The following is a 21,681-nucleotide window of genomic DNA, read 5'->3' as shown; positions in this document are numbered from 1 at the left end:
CTGATGCTGCCAATTGGCCCAGTGGTGAGAATCTTTGTTTTCTTGTTCAGTCCATATAGGAGGCTGCAGTCCTTGATCTTCTGCAGCAAGTGCGTCAGGTCCTCCTCAGTTTCAGCAAGCTGGAGGATGTATTATGAGATGATTATGAAAGCTCTGTGGCTGTTGTTGTTAGGTGCCATTGAGTTAGATATGACACATAGCTGACTCTCCCGTGGGTTTTCAGAGGCAGTAATTGTACAGGAGGAGATTGCCCATCTTTCTCCTGCAGAGCAGCTGGTGGATTTGAACTATGTGCCTTTGAGATGGCAGCACAGCTCCTTTACCACTCGGTCCCCAGAGCTGCAACAATGGAAGACTGACTCTACTTCCACACACAATTAGAAGGTGTGTCTGTGGCACTGGGTGCTGTCCGTGGTGCTGATCTGCCCTCCACGGTGGGACAAAGTTGCCTCTCTCAACCCAGGGCTCCTGGAGGTGACTTGCACCATCTTTTCTAGGAATTCAGAAGTAGAAGGAATAAAGGGTGGACATGGAAGAGAGAAAGAGCAGAAAGGCAGCTGAGGGTGGGCGTTGGGAGAGTGCACACACGGTGAAACTGCCAGGGTGGGTGAGGGGTGAATCCTGCTAGCAAAGAAGTAACTAAAACAGCGCAATGACAGACATGGAATGCCCACAGAAAGGTCTAAAAACTGTATGTGCTGAAAAACATAAAGTTGTAAGTTTTGAGATTTTTTTTAAAAAAAAACCAAGTTTCTGTGGGCGAGTGGTGGGTCAGGTGCCAGCTGGGTGGAGATGCCATGGTTACCATGTTAGCAGTTCAAAGCTCTCAGATTATTATTTTTTTTAATTTCCTGGAATGATGAAAGCAACACTGTTTTTATTTTGAAAGAGCATATATTGTACCAGCGCTCTTTTTTGTGAGGTTGTGTGGTAGTGGGGGTGGGAGAGCAAAGAGTACTCAGTTCTTCCCGGTTAATTTATCAGTGAATCAACAGCAAAGAAAACAGGCCTTTACACAGACGTTCATGATTTCTTGGAAAAAAGTAATAGATTTTAAAAAATCCATTTGAATGCCCACATGAGAACTAGAAGGTTTCAGGTGTAGACAGCTGAACTAGTCTATACCTGAACTTCCATGAACTATAGTTGGTCTAGGCCTCCAGAACATTCTGATACACTTCCACTGTCAAATTAGCATCTTGTTGTTGTTATGTGCCGGCGAGTCATTTGCAACTCATAGCGACCCTATGCACAACAGCCCTAAACCCTGCTCTATCTTGCGCCAACCGCACTGCTTCCGACACACCCATCCCGATTACCCCAGTCACTGAATCAATCCATCTCATAGAGGGTTGTCGCCTCCTGCGCCATCCCTCCACCCTCCCAAGCATGATGTCCCTCTCCAAGGACCCGTCCCTCCTGGCAACATGTCCAAAGTATGTCAGACGAAGCCCCAGAATCCTTGCCTCTAAGGAGTAGTTTGGTTTAATCCTCTCCAAGACGAATCTGTTTGTTTTCCTGGCAGTCCATGGTACATTCAGTACTCTTCTCCAGCACCACAGCTCAAAGGCATCAACTCTCCTTCTGTCCTCCCTAGTCATTGTCCAACTCTCTGTTGCATAACAAGCAATTGCAAAGACCATGGCCTGTATCAGGCGCACCTTAGTCTCCAGAGAGACACCGTTGCTCTTGAGTACTTTAGAGAGGTCCCTAACAGCAGACTTTCCCATCGCGATACGCTTTTTGATTTCCTGACTGCTGGTGCCAAGAGTGTTGACTGTGGAGCCGAGCAAACTGAAGCTGTGAACAATCTCAATCTCTTCGCCATCCATCCTGACGCTGCCAATTGGTCCAGTGGTGAGAATCTTTGTCTTCTTGACATTGAGCCTCAGTCCATACTGAAGGCTACAGTCCTTGACCCTTCACAGCAAGTGCATGAGGTCCTCCTCAGTTTCAGCAAGCAGGGTTGTGTCATCTGCATAACGCAGATTGTTAATAGATCTTCCACCAATCCTGATGCCACAATTCTCCTCATAGAGCCCAGCCTCTTGGATAGTCGGCTCTGCATACAGGTTGAAAAGGTATGGAGACAGGATGCATCCCTGGCGTACACCCTTCCCAATTTTGAACCATGCAGTGTTACCCTGCTCTGTTCTGACTACGGCCTCTTGGTCCAAGTATAGGTTTCACATTAGCACAATTAAATGTTCTGGGATTCCATTCTTCTCAGAGTCAGCCACAATTAGCATCTTACCAAAGAAAAATAGCCCCTCCTTCCCAAGACCTACCTTTCAAGTTGTCACTGAGGTAGATCTTATACCTCAGGGAGTTGCACAGAACGACCCCCACAAACTTCCTGTACCATGTCCGCTTCACATACTGCCGGCCGTGACAGTCTGTGTAGCCAGGGTCGTGTTTGAAAGTGAATGGGATCCAGATGGGCTCCCCACCTTAATGACAAGAAACACACTAAGTTCTGGTGTCCTGCAGCGTTTAATCCCACACGGCATGGCAGGAAGTGTAGTTATTCACTCACGGGCCTGTCCCTTTATACAGGGCTCAGCTGAGCAAAGTGTCTGCTCTCATCTGTCCAATCAGATCCTTCTTCTCCTGCCCTTCCCATGCAGACATCCTTCCTTTTAAACACATCTGAGGCATTTGCATTGCAATAAAGAATTATCTGACTTAACCGAATTATCTGACTTAACCGAAATCCTTCAATCCTAAAGCCATAATGTTGAGTGTGACATTTGGGGACAAGGAACCACCCTCAAAGCCTCTCAGCACAGCCTCCTGGATTTAAGCAACAAAGACGTATCAGTTTGGGAAAAATGTAAAAATTGGTAGCATACATTTTGCTACCTTTTGATAAATTTAAAGAATCCAAAAAGATTATATAATCAAACTTACATTATATCCACAGACTACCCCATAATGGCTTTTCACAGGTATTGATTGGGATGGCCCTACCGAAACATTCCCAGATCATTCTTTTCCTTAGCGTAAGGAGCAAGCAAATCATAAATGTTGTCAGAAAATAATAATAATAATAATAATAAACAGTTCACTGGTTTAGATTTATGAATAGCTTCTCTTGGTGAGTAAATCTAACAATCCCATATCTAATAGTGAACTTGAGTACAAGAATGTCAAGATGGCCAAGGAGGCACTTACCTGGTGGCCTCACCACAAGCAGAGGATTGTCTGTAGAATGAACAGAAGATAATTGTTATCACTATCACATTTCACAAGGAGCTCTGGTGGCATAGTGGTTAAAGAATTCATCTGCTAACCAAAAAGTTGGTGGTTCAAATCCCCCAGCAACTCCATGGAGAAAGATGAAGCCATCTGCTTCTGTAAAGATCACATCCTGGGGAAACTCCATGGGGTCACCTTCCTCTGCTCTACAGGGCTGCTAGGAAGTGGAAATCAACTCGGAAGCAGAGGTTTGCTTTGAGAGTGTATCACATCATAGACATGCCAATGGTAAAATACTTCCTGTGCTACTCAATGCTACTCCAATTGGAACAGATTTGTACAAATAATGTTTGATGGGAGCCAAAGGCTTTCCTTAGTCTCTAGTTTCCAAGCATTTTCACTTGAAAAAAATTATCTTTTCTAGTCATGATGCTTTGCTCTTTATACAGAAATTGTGGGTCTCTGAAAACAATAAGATTTGACAAAGGAGGTAAAAAAAGAATTTAACTGATTTACTATTTTTTAAAAAAATCTTTCTCTTTGGTCTTGAGGGAGAACAGAAAAAAAACCTAACATTTCACTTGAGTCCCGGAAAATCTGCTCACATCACTTCCTATTCTCAGGGAGCTTTCAGACCTGAGATTACAGGGGTATCTGTAGGTTTGAATGATCTGGTTTCTCTACAGACCCTTTATCATATAAATTGTGGTCACTGTCAAGAGTCTATTTTATTTTTGGGAAATAAAGCCGCAACCAAAGAGCTACTCCTGGCATTAGCAAAACAACCAAATGGTGCTGCTGGTTGTTCCTTCTTTTTCTTGATTACTGGGGAGAAACACAAAAGGAGGCCTGATAGCATAATGTATAATGTGTCGGGCTGCTAACCAAAAGGTCAGTGGTTCAAACGTAGAAGCCACCATGTGGGAGAAAGATAGGTGGAGCCCTGACAGCACAATGTATAATGTATCAGGCTGCTAACTGAAAGTGAAGTGTTCAAACGTAGAAGCCACTATGAGGGAGGAAGATAGGCAGTCTCTTCCTCTCAGAAACCCAGTGGAGGGTCGCCTAGACTTGGAATCACCAGATGACAGTGGAGTGGGAAGTGAGCAATAGACTTCTTAAATGCAATGGGTTAAAAATCCTCTTGAAGTCTCTGTTTATATCCAGTTTAATACTGTCATAAAATATTGTCTTTTTCCCCTACATATTTTGACTCAGTAGATTTTTAGTCATTACACTTACAAACACCTTAATACATCTGTGGAATAAGACATTGGAGAAGCTTTATATCAGCAGCCAAAACCAGGCAAGGAGCTGATTATGGAACAGATCATCAACAAAACAGGCAAGGAGCTGATTATGGAACAGATCATCAACTACCTACATGCAAGTTCAAATTGAAGTCGAAGGAATTAAGACAGGTCTACAAGAACCAAAAGATGGCCTGACGTGTATCTCAACTGAATTAGAAAACTATCCTAAGGATAGTTTGACACATTGGACACTAATTACTAAAGACCAGAGGAGGTGTGGGAAGACACCAAGGATGTCACCCACGAAGAAAGACAAGGGAGGAATTTAAAACACCAAATGGACGTCAGAAGAGTCTCTGAAACTTGCGTAGGAACAAAAAGACACCAAAATAAAAGAAAGGAATGCAGAGGTAAGATAGTTGAACAGATGATAACAAAAGGCAACTTAAAGAGGACAAAAGCAAAGTATTATAGTCAGTTGTGCAAAGAACTGGAATTAGGAAAAAAGGGAAGAACACAAGATTTTTCAAGCTGAAAGAACTGAAGATCAAATTCAAGCCCTGAGTTGTAACAATGAAGGACTCTATTGGCAAAATCTTGAATGATACAGGAAGTATTAAAAGAAGATGTAAGGAGGCACACTGCCAAAAAGTTGACCCAAACCATTTAAAAAAGTAGCATATGATCAAGAACCAATTTGAAGAAGTCCAAGCTGCACTGAAGGCATTGGCAAAACAAGACTCCAGGAATTGATGGAATACCAATTGAGGTGTTTCAGGAAACAGATGAAACCCTGGATGTGTTCACCAGTCTCTGTCAACAAATTTGGAAGACTGCTAATCTGACAAACTAACTGGAAGATATCCATAGTGGTTCCGATCTCGCCACCCCACCCCACCCCCCAAAAAAAGGTGAACCAAGGAATGTGGAAATTGTTGAACAATACAGAAGTGCAACGATGTCAGTCTGGAGACTAAGGTGCACCTGATACATGCCATGGTCTTTGAAATCATTTGCTATGCATCAGAGAGCTGGACGATGACTAGGGATGATTAAAGGAGAACTGATGCCTCTGAACTGTGGAGCTGGAGAAGAGAATTGAATATACCATGATCAGCTATGAGAACAAACAAGTTCTTCCTGGAGAGGGTGAAGCCAGGCTGCTGCAAGGATTCTGAAGCTTTGCCTGACAGACTTTGGACATGTTGCAAGGAGGGATCAGTCTTTGGAGGGGGGACATCAACCTTGGGTGGGTAGAGGGACAGCGCAGGAGAGGAAGACCCTTGATGAGATGGATTGAGTCATTGACTGGGGTAATGGGGGTAGGTGTGTCAGAGATAATGAGACTGGCATAGGATAGGGCAGAGTTTAGGGCTATTGTACATAGGGTCACTATGAGTCACAGGCAACTCAATGGCACATAACAACAACAACATCATTAAGGTCACAGGCTAGTAAAATTCTGCTGAAGAGTATTTAAAAAAGAGCTGAAACAAGTTCTTCAGAGAACTGCTAGGAATTCAAGTTGGATTCAGAAGAGGCCATTCATTGTATGAGAGAGGTCATTGTTGACTTCTAATAAATCTTGGCTGAAAGCAGAGTATGTCAGAAAGATGTTTAGTTGTGTTTCATTGGTTATCCAAAGACATTTGCCTGTGTGATTTAAAACAAATAATGATTAACAGTGAGAAGAATGAGAACCTCAGAACTCTTAATTATGGGAAACCTATACATAGACTAAGAGAGCTGTAAAGACAGAATAAGGGAAAAGCGTATGGTTTAAAATCAGAAAAGGTATGTGTCAGAGTTACATGCTTTTTCCAAATCTACTCAATCTGTACACTGAACAAATCATTTGAGAAGCAGGACTATGTGAAATAGAATGTGGCATCAAGATTGAAAGGAGATTCATAAACAGCCTAAATTATGCAGATGACACAACCTTGCTTACTGAAAGCAAGAAGACTTGAAGCACTTATTGCAGAAGATTAAATACTACAGTCTTCAATATGAATTTTATCCCAACAGTAAGAAAACAAAAATCATCACCGTTGGACCAACAGGCACTATCTTGATAGACAGACAGAAGATTGAAGTTGTCAAGGATTTAATTTTATTTGGATCCACAATCATACCCTTTGGAACAGCAGTCAAGAAATCAAAATACATATCACATTGGGGAAATGTGCTGTCAAGGATCGCTCCAAAATTCCAAAGAGCAATTATGTCAGTTTAACGACTCAAGTGTACAATTGCTTCCTATGCATCTGAAAACTTGAACAATGAGGAAGGATAACAGAAGAATCAATGCCTTTGAAATGTGGTGCTGGCAAGGTCTACATGGCCTGCCAAAAGAACAGATTTGTCTTGAACAAAGTGCAACCAGAGTGTTCTTTAGAGGCAAAGACACTTCACCTCACTTATTTTGGGCATATTTTTTCAGGAGGAACCAGTCCTTGGAGGAGACATCATGCTGGGAAAGGTGGAAAATCAGTGAAAGAGTCAGAAAGACTCTTAACAAGATGATTAACACAGTGACTACTTGAACAGAGACATCACAAGGATGACACGGGCCAGGTCAAGGGCCAGACCTGATCTTCAAGGGTTGCAATGGTGGGCGACTTGATGGCGCCTATTACAACTAGGGTGTGCCTGACTTGGGCCATGGTCTTTTTAGACACTCGCTCTGAATGTGAGAGCTGGGGGCCGGGAGAATTTATTCCTTTAAACTATAACATTGGAGAAGAGAGCTGATGGACTGTCAAAAGAACAAGCAGGCAGGTCTTAAGAGAAGATGCAGCCAGAGTAATCCTTGGAGGCAAAGACAGTAAGCTTAGTCTCACTTATTTGGGGCATGTTGCTAGGAGAGGTTATTCCTCGGAGAGGGACATCACGCTTGGGAAGCTGAAGGTGAAGATGAAAGAGAGGAAGACTCTCAACCATGTGGATCAATACGGTGACTAAGGCAAAGGGCTTGAGTGTGTCAGAGATTGTGAGGATGGCACAGGATAGGACAGGGTTTAGATGAGTTGTTCATAAGGTCATTATGAGTCGTACTCTACTTGATGGCACCTAACAACAACAACAACAAAAACTGCAGGGGGCAGGGAAGACAACATGGACGGGAACAAGGGTGCCCACAGGGGCCAGAACCAGGCAGCGACAGCCGGATGAATGGTGGCACGGGCAGCAAATGTGAGAACAAGGAGGTGCCTGGGATGGCCTCAGAGCAGGAGGCTGACTGAGGCCAGGGCTACTGAGGGGGAGGAGGCGCTGCAGGCCCCAGCCCAGGCCAGCTGCTCCCTGCCCACTTTCAGAACCCTGCCCTTCACGCCTTTCACCTCCTCGGCCATGCCTCTGCCCCTGGCACCCTCAGGCCCATCGGCACCTGACCCAGATGATGGAGAGGATTATGAGTCCTAGCGCCTCCTGCCCCCCTTTAACTTGGTTTTAGCTGCTCCGGGGGAAAGAGAGAAAATAGACCTACTCCTGGATTTATATCTTTTTTTAAAAGGAAAAAATAAAAGGGAATATTGCTATCTGTCCCCAAAGAAGCAAACAAAAAAACAAACCAATAACAACAACATGGACAATCTTCCAGTATTATGCTACATTCACAGCAAAATAGAACAAAGTGGAAATGGGAACCCTTTTTGTGATAGGACTGACTCAGCTGTAAGCCCGCCTGCCTCAGGACCACAGGTACAAAAATGTCATTGACACAAGAATGGCCACAGTGGGCCAGCTGCCCGTTGGGGTCTCTCAGGCCAGGGACCACAGGGACAGCTCATTGAGGAACCTGATGTGCAGCTGCCACCTGCCTGTTAGTGGAAGAACTGGCTGGTTTTCAGATGTACATCACCATGACCGTCAGGAGGACTTCCAAACGAAGACTGGGAAGAAAGGCCTGGTGACATACATCTGAAAGCCAGCCAGCAAACACCTGTGCATCTACAGTGAGATTACAGGGATGCGTGCTCAACTCTGCAACTTCATGACAAATCATTGAGCCGCACATGGGAGGGGAGTGGGTCTGTGCTGCAGAACATACGTCAGTGAAGCTCTTTTAAAGTGATCACTGCCAAGTCCTCCTACCAAAGGCAGGATTTCAGGATTTAGTTCTGTGGAGAAGCGCCCGTTTCTCAGATGAAATTACATTTATGCTCCTCAGCTGTTTGTAATAATAAAAAATTACTCCACACTAACTATTAAAACAGATACATGCAAACTTGTTATCTTTTTCACATTGTTGAAAACTAGGGTTTTGTCCCTTTTATTGGCATTTAACCTTTCCCCTCGCAGGGCGGCTCCAGTGAAGACTTTTGGTTCAATGATTCAAGTATTAACACAGGAGAAGGACAAAGAGATTTCTTTTATAAAGAGAGACCCAGTCTGAACTTATTAAATAGAACAGTAAAGAGGTTAGTTTCCAATTTTATCTCTCTGGGAGCCATCGTGCTCGATTACTCGTGTTGTTTTGAACAGAAGAGAAAACAAGCAGCTTGAAGTCTTCCATACCTGATTCTGTGACGAAGGACACTGAAGGACTCATGGGCCCATAGCCGTGAGGGTTTTTGGCTTGAACTTTAAAATAATACCTGAAACCAGAATAAAATGTTTTTCAAAGACAAATTTTTAAACGGATAGAAAACTACGTAGCATATACTCTATGCTTTTGTTGTTGTTAGGTGCCCTCCAGTCAAGTAAGAGTCGTAGACACCCCGTGAACAACACATCTGAACCCTGTCGCGTCCTGTGCCCTCCTCACAATCTCTGGCACACTCAAGTCACTGTGTCAATCCATCTGGTTGAGCGTCTTCTCTTTTGCCAACTCTCCACCTTTCCAAGCATGACGCCCCTCTCCAAAGTATAGCTTTTCCTGACACATATCCAAAGTCTATGAGATAAACCTTCACTATCCTTGCCTCAAAGGAAGACTCTGGCTGCCCAGGGCTAGGGCTGGGACAGTTTTAAACGTTTTACTTTTGTTCTGAGAGAATACGATATGGAATGTTTCACTGAGAGTGATAAGCATAGATTATATCATATTCATTCAGAACATTTGTATTTTGAAATAATTTCTCAAAATAACACAAATAGGGTGGGACAGGGAGAAAAGTGCAACAATGAATGAAGGGAAATCCAAAATCTCTGTAAATGTTCATTAAAATTAATAAAATAAAATTTTAAAAATAAATAACCCAAATAATGTAATAACCCTACGGCCGTGTGGATGCCCAGGTCAGAGGCTGCGGTGTATCGGGCTCACACTCGGCATGCGGACAGGACTTAGGACATCAGAGTTATCACTGCCCACGTAGCTCTTTCTAGTTCCATCTCTGACAAGATGCTGACAAGTCTGAGGAGTCTCACCCCAACCATCTTAGACAGCGGTTCACAGTCCAAGAAGAGAACCTGGAGCAGCAAACTCAACAAAAGCAATTCTTAACTCAGAGTATAAAACTTAATCCAGTTCTTATCCTGGAGCCCAAGGAAGCAGACAGCAGACTATGTGACCCAAAATGATACAACTCACTCACTGTTGGCAGAGAAAGAGAGAGAGGGAGAGACAGACAGTGAGAGAGAGAGAGACACAGAGAGAGAGATAGAGACACAGAGAGAGAGAGAGATACAGAGACAGAGAGAGATACAGAGGCAGAGAGAGAGACAGATATACACAGAGAGAGAAAGAGAACACACACACAAACACACAGATAGAGACAGAGAGATTGAGAAAGATAGACATACACAGAGAGACAGAGACAGAGAGAGAGTGAGAGACAGAGACAGAGAGACAGATGGGGGTGTGTGTGAGTGTGTGTGTGTGTGAGAGAGAGAGAGAGAGAGAGAGAGAGAGAAAGGGAGAGAGAATGAGATGCTGGCCTTCTTTGTAGAACTAATGTGACATTCATGACCCGACAAATGCTACACTAATTCTGGAACTAAGAGTGGGTGGCCTTACAAGTCACTGAGTTAATGCTGTCCAAGCTTCTGTGTTCTGAGGAAAAGCAGCCCTTCCAAGAGGTGGATGTGGAAAAGAAAAAGTTTTGCTGAAGATTAGACTTGGGTGGAACAGTGAGTGTGTGAGGTAGCACTTTCAGTGGCCAATTAGGTGAGAGTCTTAAAACATCTTATACCCCACCCTCCCACGCTAAAGACACAATGTGGATAACAAAATACCAGAGACCAATGGCGAGCTCTGGTTGCCTAGTGGCAAGAAGCTGCACTGCAATCCCAGAAGTGCATAGTTCTAATCCACCAGATGCTCTGATGGAGAAGGAGGGACAATCTCCTCCTGTACCAGTCAGATCCGATTTGATGGTACACACAAAATTAATAATAATAATAATTAATAATAATAATAATAATACCAGTGGCCAGCACCATAGGTGGACCCACCACGTCTATTCTGCATCTTCTGTGTTTTCTTCACCCCTGAGATTACAGACACCGGGGGTGCTCTGACCTTCTTACAGGTGAAGAAAACCCAGCCTAGACCCATTGTCAGTGAGCTGCTTATGCTTGGCAGCAGTAGACTGGCTCAACGACACCTACCACAATCCCATGCCCAGCTGGGGGATCTGACAGTCGACAGGGGGATGTGGGGACACGTATGCAGGTGCAGCCTCTGCGCTCTGCCCCAAGACAGCCAGCAGGTGGGCACACGGGGGAGGAGGCTACAAGCATGATGCTGATCTGTCTGGGGGCTGAATGTAAGGAAAGAAGTGAGGGTGAAGGAATAGGGAGCCGAGAGGTCTTAGGAATGGCCAGAGAAATCTCTCACTCCTGGCCCACACCACGCCCAGGGCCTTATTATCCACATCGGACTCATGGGGACCCTCCACCAAGTTTCCAAGCCTATAGCCTTTTTAAAAAAATTTTTTTATTTATTCATTATTTTATTAGCTGAATAATTTATCTCAGTACATTGTATTAGATTAATAACTAGTGATTACATAGTCATCATTCTAGGAATTTATAGTCTGCAGGAAGCAAATTTGAAGCTGGCAATGTGCAGAGATTCTTTACGCTTCAAGTTATACATAAAATGAATTGACTATAAAGATTTGAAAATTGCAGCTAAAGATAAATATGCAGACAAGACATTATGATGTTGTTGTTGTTGTTAGATGCCAGCTAAGCCTTTTTTTAAATAAAATATATTTTTAATTAACTTGCATGTCCCTTCCTGACAGTTCTCTCCCTCATCTTTTTCAATGGAATATACATCATTCCTCCCCCTCTTCTCTGTCTTCCCTCAACCCTGATGTCAGTCTCGTTTTACAACAGTGGCCCTATGCAATATTTGTCCTTTTGTGACTGAGCTTTTCCCTCAGCACAATGTCCTCCAGGGTCACACATTTTGCAGAAGGGAGAAGACTGCCCACCTTCCTCCCACGGAGCTGCCAGGGGCTCAAACGACTCACAGCTCAGTTAGCAGCCTGCATGACACCCTGCGCCTCCTGGGCTCCTTCATCCTCGGGCCTCACTCGGGCATCGGGCATCGTCTGTGCCTCGCCCCACATTCACCTTCCCCAGGACCCACTGCGTCATCTTTTCATTTTCCTCCCCCAGGGGTGCTTCCCCACTGCCCCTTCAGTTCTGTGCTCAGGAAAAAATCCTCCAAACACATGTTCTCATAGTAGAGTCCTCTCCACAAAGCACTTAGTAGTGCATCCTTATTTTTATGTTAGTTTTGGGAGAAAATCTGTCTCAAGTGGATTATAAACGCCGTGGTGACAGAGCTTGGTGTATTTGTATAGACACACTCAAATATGCACGTACTCATAAACACATGTACACACACATACTTATGCATACACATCACTATGAGTCGTGCTCGACTCGACGGCAATCAACAACAACGTACTCAAACACATAAGTGAATGTTCACGCATGCACATATGCACACCTATCTGTATACATACATGCATGAACTCACACATGTGTGTGGATAGTTAAGCACACACATGCACATACTAATAAGCAGACACGAATACACCCTCACACATGCGCATGAGCACAGACACATCCTCACACCGTTCTCTTGTCGTCATAATCTAGTGCCCAGCAGAGACTGAACACCAGACAGGACTTAGTGAATGAGTCACTGGCACTTAATAAATCCTTGTTGAAGCAAGGACTAAACCATCATCCTCCGTAATCATCTCCTGACAATTCCAAACCCAGCATCACTCTAGCCACACAGTTTTAGGAAGGACATCGGACTGGAGGACGGGGATCAGGAGGCTGGGATTCAAATTAGGCTGCTATTTATAGTAGCTAGTGGGCCTCTGCTAGTGTTGGGTGTGTTGTGTGTGTGTGTTTTAAATTTTCTTATTATTATTAATTTTAATGAAAGTTAACAGAGATTTTGGATTTCCATTCATTCATTGCTGCACCTTTCTCCCTGCCCACCCCTCCCCCCACAGTTCACTCTTCTCTTTGAAAAGTAAAAGAAAAATTCTTCCATTGTTACACAATCCCTCCCTCTTCTAGTGTTTTGATGTTGCAGGCATACTGTAGAAGTATTGTCACTACACATAAAAATTGAATGGTGGCCCCATTTTCTTTCATTTTATTGAAGGTTTGTTTAATTTTTAATCAGGTTTTTATCACGATTCTCAATTCATTCGCATCAAGTCAGAACCAACTCCGCGCTGTCCCTGCACTGGGTTTCCAAGTCTGTAAATCACATGGGCAGAGACTGCCCACCTTTCTCACGCAGAGCTGCTGATGGGTCCAAAACACCAGCGAGGTGTGGCCTTTGGGCCAGCAGCACCCTACTCCTACCGGGGTGTCGGGAGGAATTTAAGTGCTGACTCAGTTTCCTGTTTTGCTGCTCAAGGAGCTCTGGTAGTGTAGCACGTTACATGTGGGGCTGCTAAGGGAAAGGCTGGTGGTTCAGATCCACTAGCCAGCCATTCCATGGAAGGACGATGGACAGTCTCCTGTGAAGACATTTACAACCTGGAGAAGAGCAGAGGGTCACCATGAGTAGAAACCGACTCGACAGCAGTAAGTCCAGGTGGGTGATTTTGCTATTTGTGTCTTATCCAGTCCTGAGAATCACAACGTATATGGAAGAAGCTCAGAAGCTCAGCGCAACTGAGCCCACTGACACATGAAAAGCTCCAATCTTTCCAGAAGCTATTCCCCCCCCCCTTAGCATATGTCTGTTTAATGAGAGCATCATCCCAGCCTTCTCTGTGGTCCTGTGACTGAGTGGGAAATGAGAGACCCAAGTTAATGATCACATCACATGGAACCCTTTATGAGGCAAATAAGGTGACGGTCTAATGGTGGCTCCGTGGGGCCATTTGTTCTGGCTTGGACGAGTCAATGGTTAAATGCAGAAGGATCTCCAAACCACACCGGCAGCTCGATATTGACCATGCTGGAAGTATTTACGCCAGAGAAATTAGCAAATGCTGCAAATCATGGCTTTCTACTTTTGGAAGGCATGCAGAAGCCCTGGTGACACAGTGTTTAAGCACTTCACAGCTCACCTAAAGGTCAGTCAGTGGTTTGGATCCAGCAGGGAGAGACATGTGGCAGTCTACTTCTGTAAGATTACAAATTACAGGGTTTCCAAGGCTCAGACCCATTGGTGAGGTTCTGCTCTGTGCTGTAGGGTCGCTACGAGTCAGAATTAACTCAAAGCTGTGAAGTTTTAGGGGAGCAGGTCCCTTTAGCAAATATCACTGTATAACTCCCATGGACTCACCACTCTCCTCAGGCTTACGGTTCAGCAAAGGTTTCCTGATGATTGTTACCATTGAAACGAGGCAGGAAAAGAGAGGAAATGCACACTCATCCTCTTTGGACCTCTGAGAGTACACTTTGCATATGGCACACTCAGGGCTGTAGTCACTAACTCCTTGACTTGCGCTGGCCCATCAGTCACTGTTTGGTACAGGAAGACATGCTTGGAACCTTGACTAAGGTGTAACGTGCATCTTCCTTGGATGGTATGAAGAGCTCCATGATGGTGCTGGAGCATCCACTAATTAAAATGTTTTACCATGGCTATTCCATTACTTCCACACATGGAAGTGATGTTACCTGGATGGCCAAAAAGTAAATGCACTTGCTTTCAACACAACACAATGAACAAACTTCCTCTCCCCAGTGACAGTTGCTGTTGTTGGGTGCCATCCGGCCAGAACTGACTCACAGCTGACCCCTCTAGCAGATTTTCACACAGGAGGAGACTGCCCATCTTTCTCCTGTGGAGCAGCTAGTGGATTTGAACCATATGTTTTTGGTTGGAAAGTATTTAACGAAATACAGGCAGTCCTCAGTGTATGAGTAAGATCCACCTCTAACAGTGTTTTTAAATATTTGTAAGAGGCATGTGTGGGGCACACTTAGCCCTACTTTAGTGCAAGAACAGGCTAGAAGCCTTTTCAGTGATTTAAAAGATGAATGTCTTTTCACCCAGATCCTTTGATGGGCAAGGTCCAATGGTGATTAATTTTATAAACACAATGCATGAGAATGATTGTACAAAACACAATGTGAATGAAGAATAGTGTGAAACACAATGTATGTGAACTTTGTAATCATAGCTCTTTAAAAATATTTTTTAAAAGATGCATGTGCAGCAAGTGAAGCTATCATGAAGAATTCACTGTACACAACGGTTGGTTCTATCAGCTCAAGGCGAAAGCAAACTGTCTTGGAGAAAGTACAATCAAGGTACTCCTTAAAGGCAAAGATTTTAAAACTGTGTCTCACATATTGTAAGCAGGTTGTTAGGAGGGGCAATTCCTTAGAAAGAGATATCCTGTCAGGAAAGGTGGAAGATAACGAAAGAGAGGAAGACCGTCAAGGAGATGGACTGACAGAGTGACTACAGTGGGCTTGAGGACGCTGGAGGTTGTAACAATGGCACAGGATCGGGTAAGGGTCAGATCTGCTGTTCTTAGGGTCACTGTTGCAATCAGGTAACAGCAACTAGCAATAACAACTGCTGTTGTTGCTGGGAAACCGTTAAGTTGGTCCCAACTCACAGTGTAGACCAGTCCCTCAGTGTCTCTGCGGCTGTAAATCTTTAGGAGAGCAGAACATCTCATTCCCCCCTCCATGGGATGATTTGTGGATTTGAATCAGCATCTCAATATTGAGCCTCCAGAGTCACCAAGGAACCTCCTCGCACAAATTAATATAAAATTTAAAAGCAAGAAGGTGTTGTCAGTAAGTTGGATGTCCACAATCATGGGCTTGCCTGTGTAAGTAATATAACCCAACCACTGCAATGCCAATAGTAATTTCCTCCTAGGAAAAACACCTGACATATCATAACTATTCTTTGACATTCTGTGAGAACTGAACAGAATTCAAAAGACATAAAAAAATATGTTTCGAGCAAGCCTTCCATTTTCAAGTTAAGGTCAATCTGTGACCATGCCAACAAGGTCCAGTTTTGGGTTGGTAAGTGATTGACACTTCATACCTTGTATTTGGCTTCAGGTTCTCAATGGGCAAATGAGTCACCGAAGATGCTTGAGTGGACCACTTGTTTCTAATGAAGTCTTCATAGGATGCACTGTAGACCAAGTAACCTGCAAATAGAAATAAGGAAGAACTCATTGGATATCAAAGAGCCAAATTCACAAGAGGCATCACCCAGAGGAGATGCATAGAGATAAAACAGAGCCAGAAACAGCTCCGTGGAAAAGGCTCCGAAAGAGGGCCTATTACCACGCCTAGGAGATAACCCAACAACGCGTGATCATTGGTACTTCACAAAGAGCCATTTCTGTGACACAAAAGTGAGTGGAAGCCAGCAAATGGGCAAACAGCAGAAGCCAGATAAACGTGATCCTGGAGTCCTCCCCAACAGCTCCCTGAAGAGATGAACTCTTTTTATCAACAGACAGTTAGTGAAAACCTGTGAAGTGGTATGTGATCTCCAGAGGATTCTGTGACGCTATGATGTTGAACTCAAAAGTTAGACAACAGATAAGAAAGACCAAAGAATATTTGATGCCTTTGGATTGTAGCATTGGCAAAAAGTATTGGACATACCATGGTCTCTTTGCCAAAAAGAACAAACAAATGTCTTGGAAGAAGAGCAACTATAGTGCTCCTTGGAGGTAAATGTGGTGTTAAGGAGGGTTCATTGTTCAAAATGGCTTTGCTGGCCATTGCCATTGCCATGTGGATGGGTGGGAATATGTGATTAAGGTGTATTAGCCTATCCACATGGTGATTGGCTAGACTCATCACTGAGTTGAGCAAATTCAGCAGCAGATTTGGAGAATCTGAACACCAGCAAAGAAGAAGCAAGAGAACGAAGTGTACCCTTCAAGGCCAGAGACTCTTGTATCAGCAAGTTCAAGGTCTACAGGAACAGCAGCAGCAGTAGCTACAGCAGACTGACATGAGATATAACTGTCCTTGGGACTGCTACCCCATGGGACCAGAGCTCAGTTCCTTTTTCCCCAAGATTTTTGGAGGACTTGGGCTGCAGGGAGAACCACAACTGGCAGGACCAAGAGCTTTGTTACACTTTCCTGCAGGCTGAAGGCTGAGGTACCGGTGAGTACATTTTGGAAGCTGTCCCAACTTAGTGACTGTATCTGTTACCAATCTGAATGATAGCTTTTTTTACTTCATAATATGGTCTGTGTGGTCTGTGAGCTTTTGCAATGGATTTTTGGGCCCAGTAAAGCAGTAAGATTGGTGTTGGTATGAGTAGAAAGAGGTGTGGGAGCGTGTTTAGCCTCATAGGACTTGGTTTTGTGTTGTGGGTGCTATTGACAGGGACCGTTCTCCTTTGTGGAGTTAATAGAGGTCATATAGGTCTGTCCCCATGCAGTCCTTGTCCCTTTTACATGAGGATGCTGAAATTCTGTCTCAGATACTTGGTGCATATTGTTAGTGAGAAGCCAGGCCTTGGAAAAAGACATCATGCAGTAAAAAGTCATCTGAAGAGAGGAAGATGCTCAAAGAGGTGGACTGGCACAGTGAGTGTAACAATGGACTTGAGCATGGAGGAGATGTGAGGAGGGCAAAGGATAAGGCAGGGTTTCCTCACAGGGTCACTATGAGTTGTAGGCAACCCAATGGCTCTTAACAACAACATGATACTGAACAGGTTTCAGGGTGGCTTCCACACTAGAAGGAAAAGCCTGATGACCTGCTTCTGAGAATTAGACAATAATCACGGTAAGGATCACAACAGCCAATCGTGTTGCACACTGTGTCATCCTGAGTAGGAGATCAACCTAATGGCTGCCAACAACCACACACACACACACACACACACACACACACCTTCTTTAGGAGGTGCAAGAGCCAGTGCTTCGTTTACTCTCTGAAGATGAACTCTGCTATCTTCTCCTTCTGGGGTCTACTCTGTTTCCTGCACATTGAGGAAAGCTGCCATTCACTGAAGTGTTCTACAGCCATCACTGATAAGAGGTGGCAGAACTCTAGCTCAGAGTGCCTCATGCCCCATATATTCCTCAGCTTTAGTTTGCTTGGTGCCACAGTCAATACTCCTGGCAACAGTAGCCAGGAAATTAAAAGACGTATTGCGATGGGAAAGTCTGCTGTTAGGGACCTCTCCAAAGTTCTGAAGAGCAATGGTGTCTCTCTGGAGACTAAGGTGCATCTGATACAGGCTATCACTTTGCTATCTTTTGCTATCTCTTTGCTATCACTTGTTATGCAACAGAGGTCTGGACAATGACTAAGGAGGATAGAAGGAGAATTGATGCCTTTGTACTGCGGTGCTGGAGAAGAGTATTGAGAATACCATGGACTGCTAAGAAAACGAACAGTTTTAGTCTAGAGAGAGTTAAACCAGGCTGCTCCTTGGAGGAAAGGATTCTGAAGCTTTGTCTAACATACTTTGGGCATGTTTTAAGGAGGGACCGGTCCTTGGAGAGGGACATCATGCTTGGGAGGGTGGAGGGACAGCACAGGAGAGGAAGGCCCTCTATGAGGTGGATTGATTCAGTGACTGGAGTAATCGGGATGGGAATGTCAGAGAGAGTGCAATTGGCACAGGACAGAGCAGAGTTTAGGGCTGTTTTACAGAGGGTCGCTATGAGTCGCAAGTGACTCGATGGCACATAACAACAACAACAACAGCAACAACAACAGTATTTTTGTCAGTGACTTGAGCAGGCTTGATCAGCGTGCAGGGGCTAGTCCCAGGTTAGGTGTGGGTTTGTGATGGATATAACGGCACCATCGATGGGAGTGCAGGAGGCTTGGGATGCCTGACCGGGAACAAGATCAACAAAACCATCTATGTTCAGAAGCACGTCTTTACAGAATGTTACAGGGATTGTATCCAGAACAAGTTCTAGACGCCTGTTTTGGGAGTTGTGTTCTCTGAAAGTTCTGTCCTAGGGGCTCAGGCATTTGGAGCTTAATGCGGCATCCCAGATTCTCTTTCTAGACAGTGTTTCATGAAGATTGTATAGAAACTGACTCCTAGCTGACCCTCCAGTGGATTTTCAGAGACAGTAAATTGCACGGGAGATTGCTCACCCTTCTTTTGTGGGGCAGATGGTGGATTCGAATCGTGTGCTTTTGGGATTGCAGCGCAGCTTCTTAGGCCATGAGTACTCCTCATAGCATTGTGATATATTTTATGTTAAGCAATGCCTATTATACAATAGGACAAAAGCCTTCTAGCTGAAAGTCGGGATTTGGGTTATTTTTTTTTTTTTCTGTAAGCTTGCCTTCCTGCTTGCTTTGAAAAACTGCCATTCACAAAACCATGTTCAATTAATAATGGGATTTTGGTTGGCAACTGAGAAGTTTGCTTTTTAACAAGCATTTACTGGGCTTCATACTGCGCCCGTGCAGCACACATCCTGCAGGGTCAGCACTTCTGATTTCTACCACAGGCTCACATCCACCAAATCGAATTCCTTTAACCACCGCAGCTCGAATGCTCCTGAGAAGAAAGGATGGTGAGAATTCATCTCCCTTGTTTTCACGAGGGACTCAGAAGGATATAATGCTTAGTAAACCAGAGGGTTGGCTAAAAAGAAGACCCTCAATGAGACAAAGGACACTGGCTACAGCAATGGGCTCAAACATGGCAACGAATAGAAGGATAGCACAGGACTGGCCAGCGTCCATCTCTTCGTACATGAGGTTCCCTAGGAATTGAAACTGACTTGACAGCATGTAACAGCAACAGCAAGCACTTCACCTGCACTTTGTGGAATTCCTACAGGAATCCTTCCGTAAGTCCCTATTCCTGACTTCTTTGACAGCTGGGCAAACTTCTTAAGAGCAGATCCTTGGATGTTTCGGGGTTGGGTTTGTGGGGGTTTTTTTTGTTGTTGTTATTTTCCCCCTTCATTTTAAGAGATTATATTTAGGACTTAAAAAAATGAAAGCACTAGACATCTGTGAGTTATATTAATAACACCAGCATAATGGGGTCAGTATGCCAAAGTCTGACCGTATATGTTGTCACCACCCTTCGTCCAAAGACACCCTATCGCACACGTGTTCCTTCCTCTCGTACAACAGTTTTAAACGCTGCGGGGCAGCTCTACATTACACATGTGGCATTGTCAGGAGTTGGAATTGACTCAACAGCAATTAACAACAACATCCTCAAGCACATCTTAGTCGACTTAGATGGACTCATGAATGCGGGCCAAGACCCAGACTTAATTAGCTCAAGATCCTTGGGCATTTCCTATCACACTCAAGCCTCACATAGAGAATCCAGAGTCATCCATGCTAGTTTTGTAACCAGTTGATATGGAAAAAGAGAAGGAAGCAGAGACTCAATTCTGGGAATGACTCTGATACAGGACAATGTACACAGAAGCCAGATCTGGACTCGGGATCTGAACTTACATGCAGCTGTTTCACTCCTCAGTCACTTGGAAGATTAGAAAATGTTAGAGATTTAACAATATTTTATAATAAATAGCTATCTCAAGGTCACACAAATCAGTGAGGACTAGAAATCAGGTCTTCGGAGCCATTCAGTGCACTTTTCACTATTCCACAAAACTTCCCTCACTGCCTGCATTGCATCCTGTTGAAGGAAGACATCTGCATTCAGCTATTCAATGCATCTACTCATCCATCTATTTACTCATCCGACAATCCAACCATCATCCATCCACCCATTTATATGCCGATTCAACCATCACTCTGTCTATCCAGCTATTGGTCAATCCTTTCACTCACTCACCCAGATACCCATTTATCCAGCCATCCATTCCTCTCTCATTCACTTATCCATCAATTCATCCCTTTACCCACTCATCTATCTACTCACGCACCCTTCTATCTTTTATGATCTGTGTATACCATAGATCAATGGGCACTCAGAGCACATTTCTAGAACACACCTGTCACCACGTCTCCTGGGGTAGCTTTGTCCCAGTCCACGATGACAAATGAGTGACAGCCTTCCATAGCAACCACTGTGATGTTTCTGGGAATGTGCTGAGGGGGTAGATCGCTCTTCCTCAGGTCATTTGGAATGATCTCATCCAGGCTATCCACTTGGAAGTGATCCAGAGCGTCAGTCAGCGAGCACGGAGCTGCGAGGTCCTTATTTAGGTATGTCACATAGGGAGCTGGAGAAGAAGAGACATTCACTTAGATCAGTGAAGGTTATCTCAGGGGGCAGAGACATAGCACCTCTCCAAAGTCAGCCTTGCCATTCCGTCTCTCCCTGGCAGACACGGCTTCCAGGTCCATTCATCTAGATTCCAATATCAAAGGTACTTCCCCAGATCTCCCTAACAATCCCTCCCGGACCCACGTTTATTTTTCAGTCTGATAGCTTCAAAATATCCTGCTTCCCCATCAATACTAATGACTAGGTCCTCAGAGTAACTGAGATCCAAATTCAGTGTAACACACACCTCCAGGGTCTCTCCATCCTGATGCCCAAACATTTGGGAAAGTGTAAGCCAGGCCCAGCTGTCACTTAATTACAGTTCTCTCCACTCAGCTTATTACTAGATTATCTTAGAGCCAGAAAAAGATGTATCTTCTGGAAACTGTGAATGTTGGTAAATGACGATAGTAGTGGAAGGGCTTCGGGCCTTCTGTTCATGGAGACACTACGAGTCATGCTTGATTCAATGGCAATCAACAACAACACAATCAAGCAAAATTAATGGCCTCTAGTTGGCCACCCCTCTGCCTTGGCTGATCTTCCCTGGTGGCTTACAACTCCCTACAATCATCTCAACTATCTGGGCATAAAACCAAGTCTGAA

At 44.3% G+C, this 21,681-nt stretch overlaps 1 protein-coding gene across 1 annotated transcript in view; it reads right to left on the bottom strand.

The window, feature by feature from the left end:
* The window catches only part of FNDC1 (fibronectin type III domain containing 1), a 104,279-nt gene that overhangs the window by 2,147 nt on the left and 80,451 nt on the right, over positions 1-21,681 (bottom strand). The window contains exons 17-21 of the mRNA XM_006882813.1: positions 20,801-21,031; positions 15,910-16,018; positions 8,970-9,049; positions 3,175-3,204; positions 2,289-2,450 (exon numbers count right to left, since the gene is read on the bottom strand). Coding sequence (XP_006882875.1) covers positions 2,289-2,450; positions 3,175-3,204; positions 8,970-9,049; positions 15,910-16,018; positions 20,801-21,031 — 612 coding nt within the window. The remainder of the gene's footprint in view (positions 1-2,288; positions 2,451-3,174; positions 3,205-8,969; positions 9,050-15,909; positions 16,019-20,800; positions 21,032-21,681) is intronic.

This window comes from Elephantulus edwardii, unplaced genomic scaffold (assembly GCF_000299155.1).
Source record: "Elephantulus edwardii isolate Elephantulus edwardi_28Jun2011 unplaced genomic scaffold, EleEdw1.0 scaffold00024, whole genome shotgun sequence".
Lineage (NCBI taxonomy): Eukaryota > Metazoa > Chordata > Mammalia > Macroscelidea > Macroscelididae > Elephantulus > Elephantulus edwardii.
Note: the sequence above shows the minus strand (reverse complement) of the source record. Positions and strands in the feature narration are given on the sequence as shown.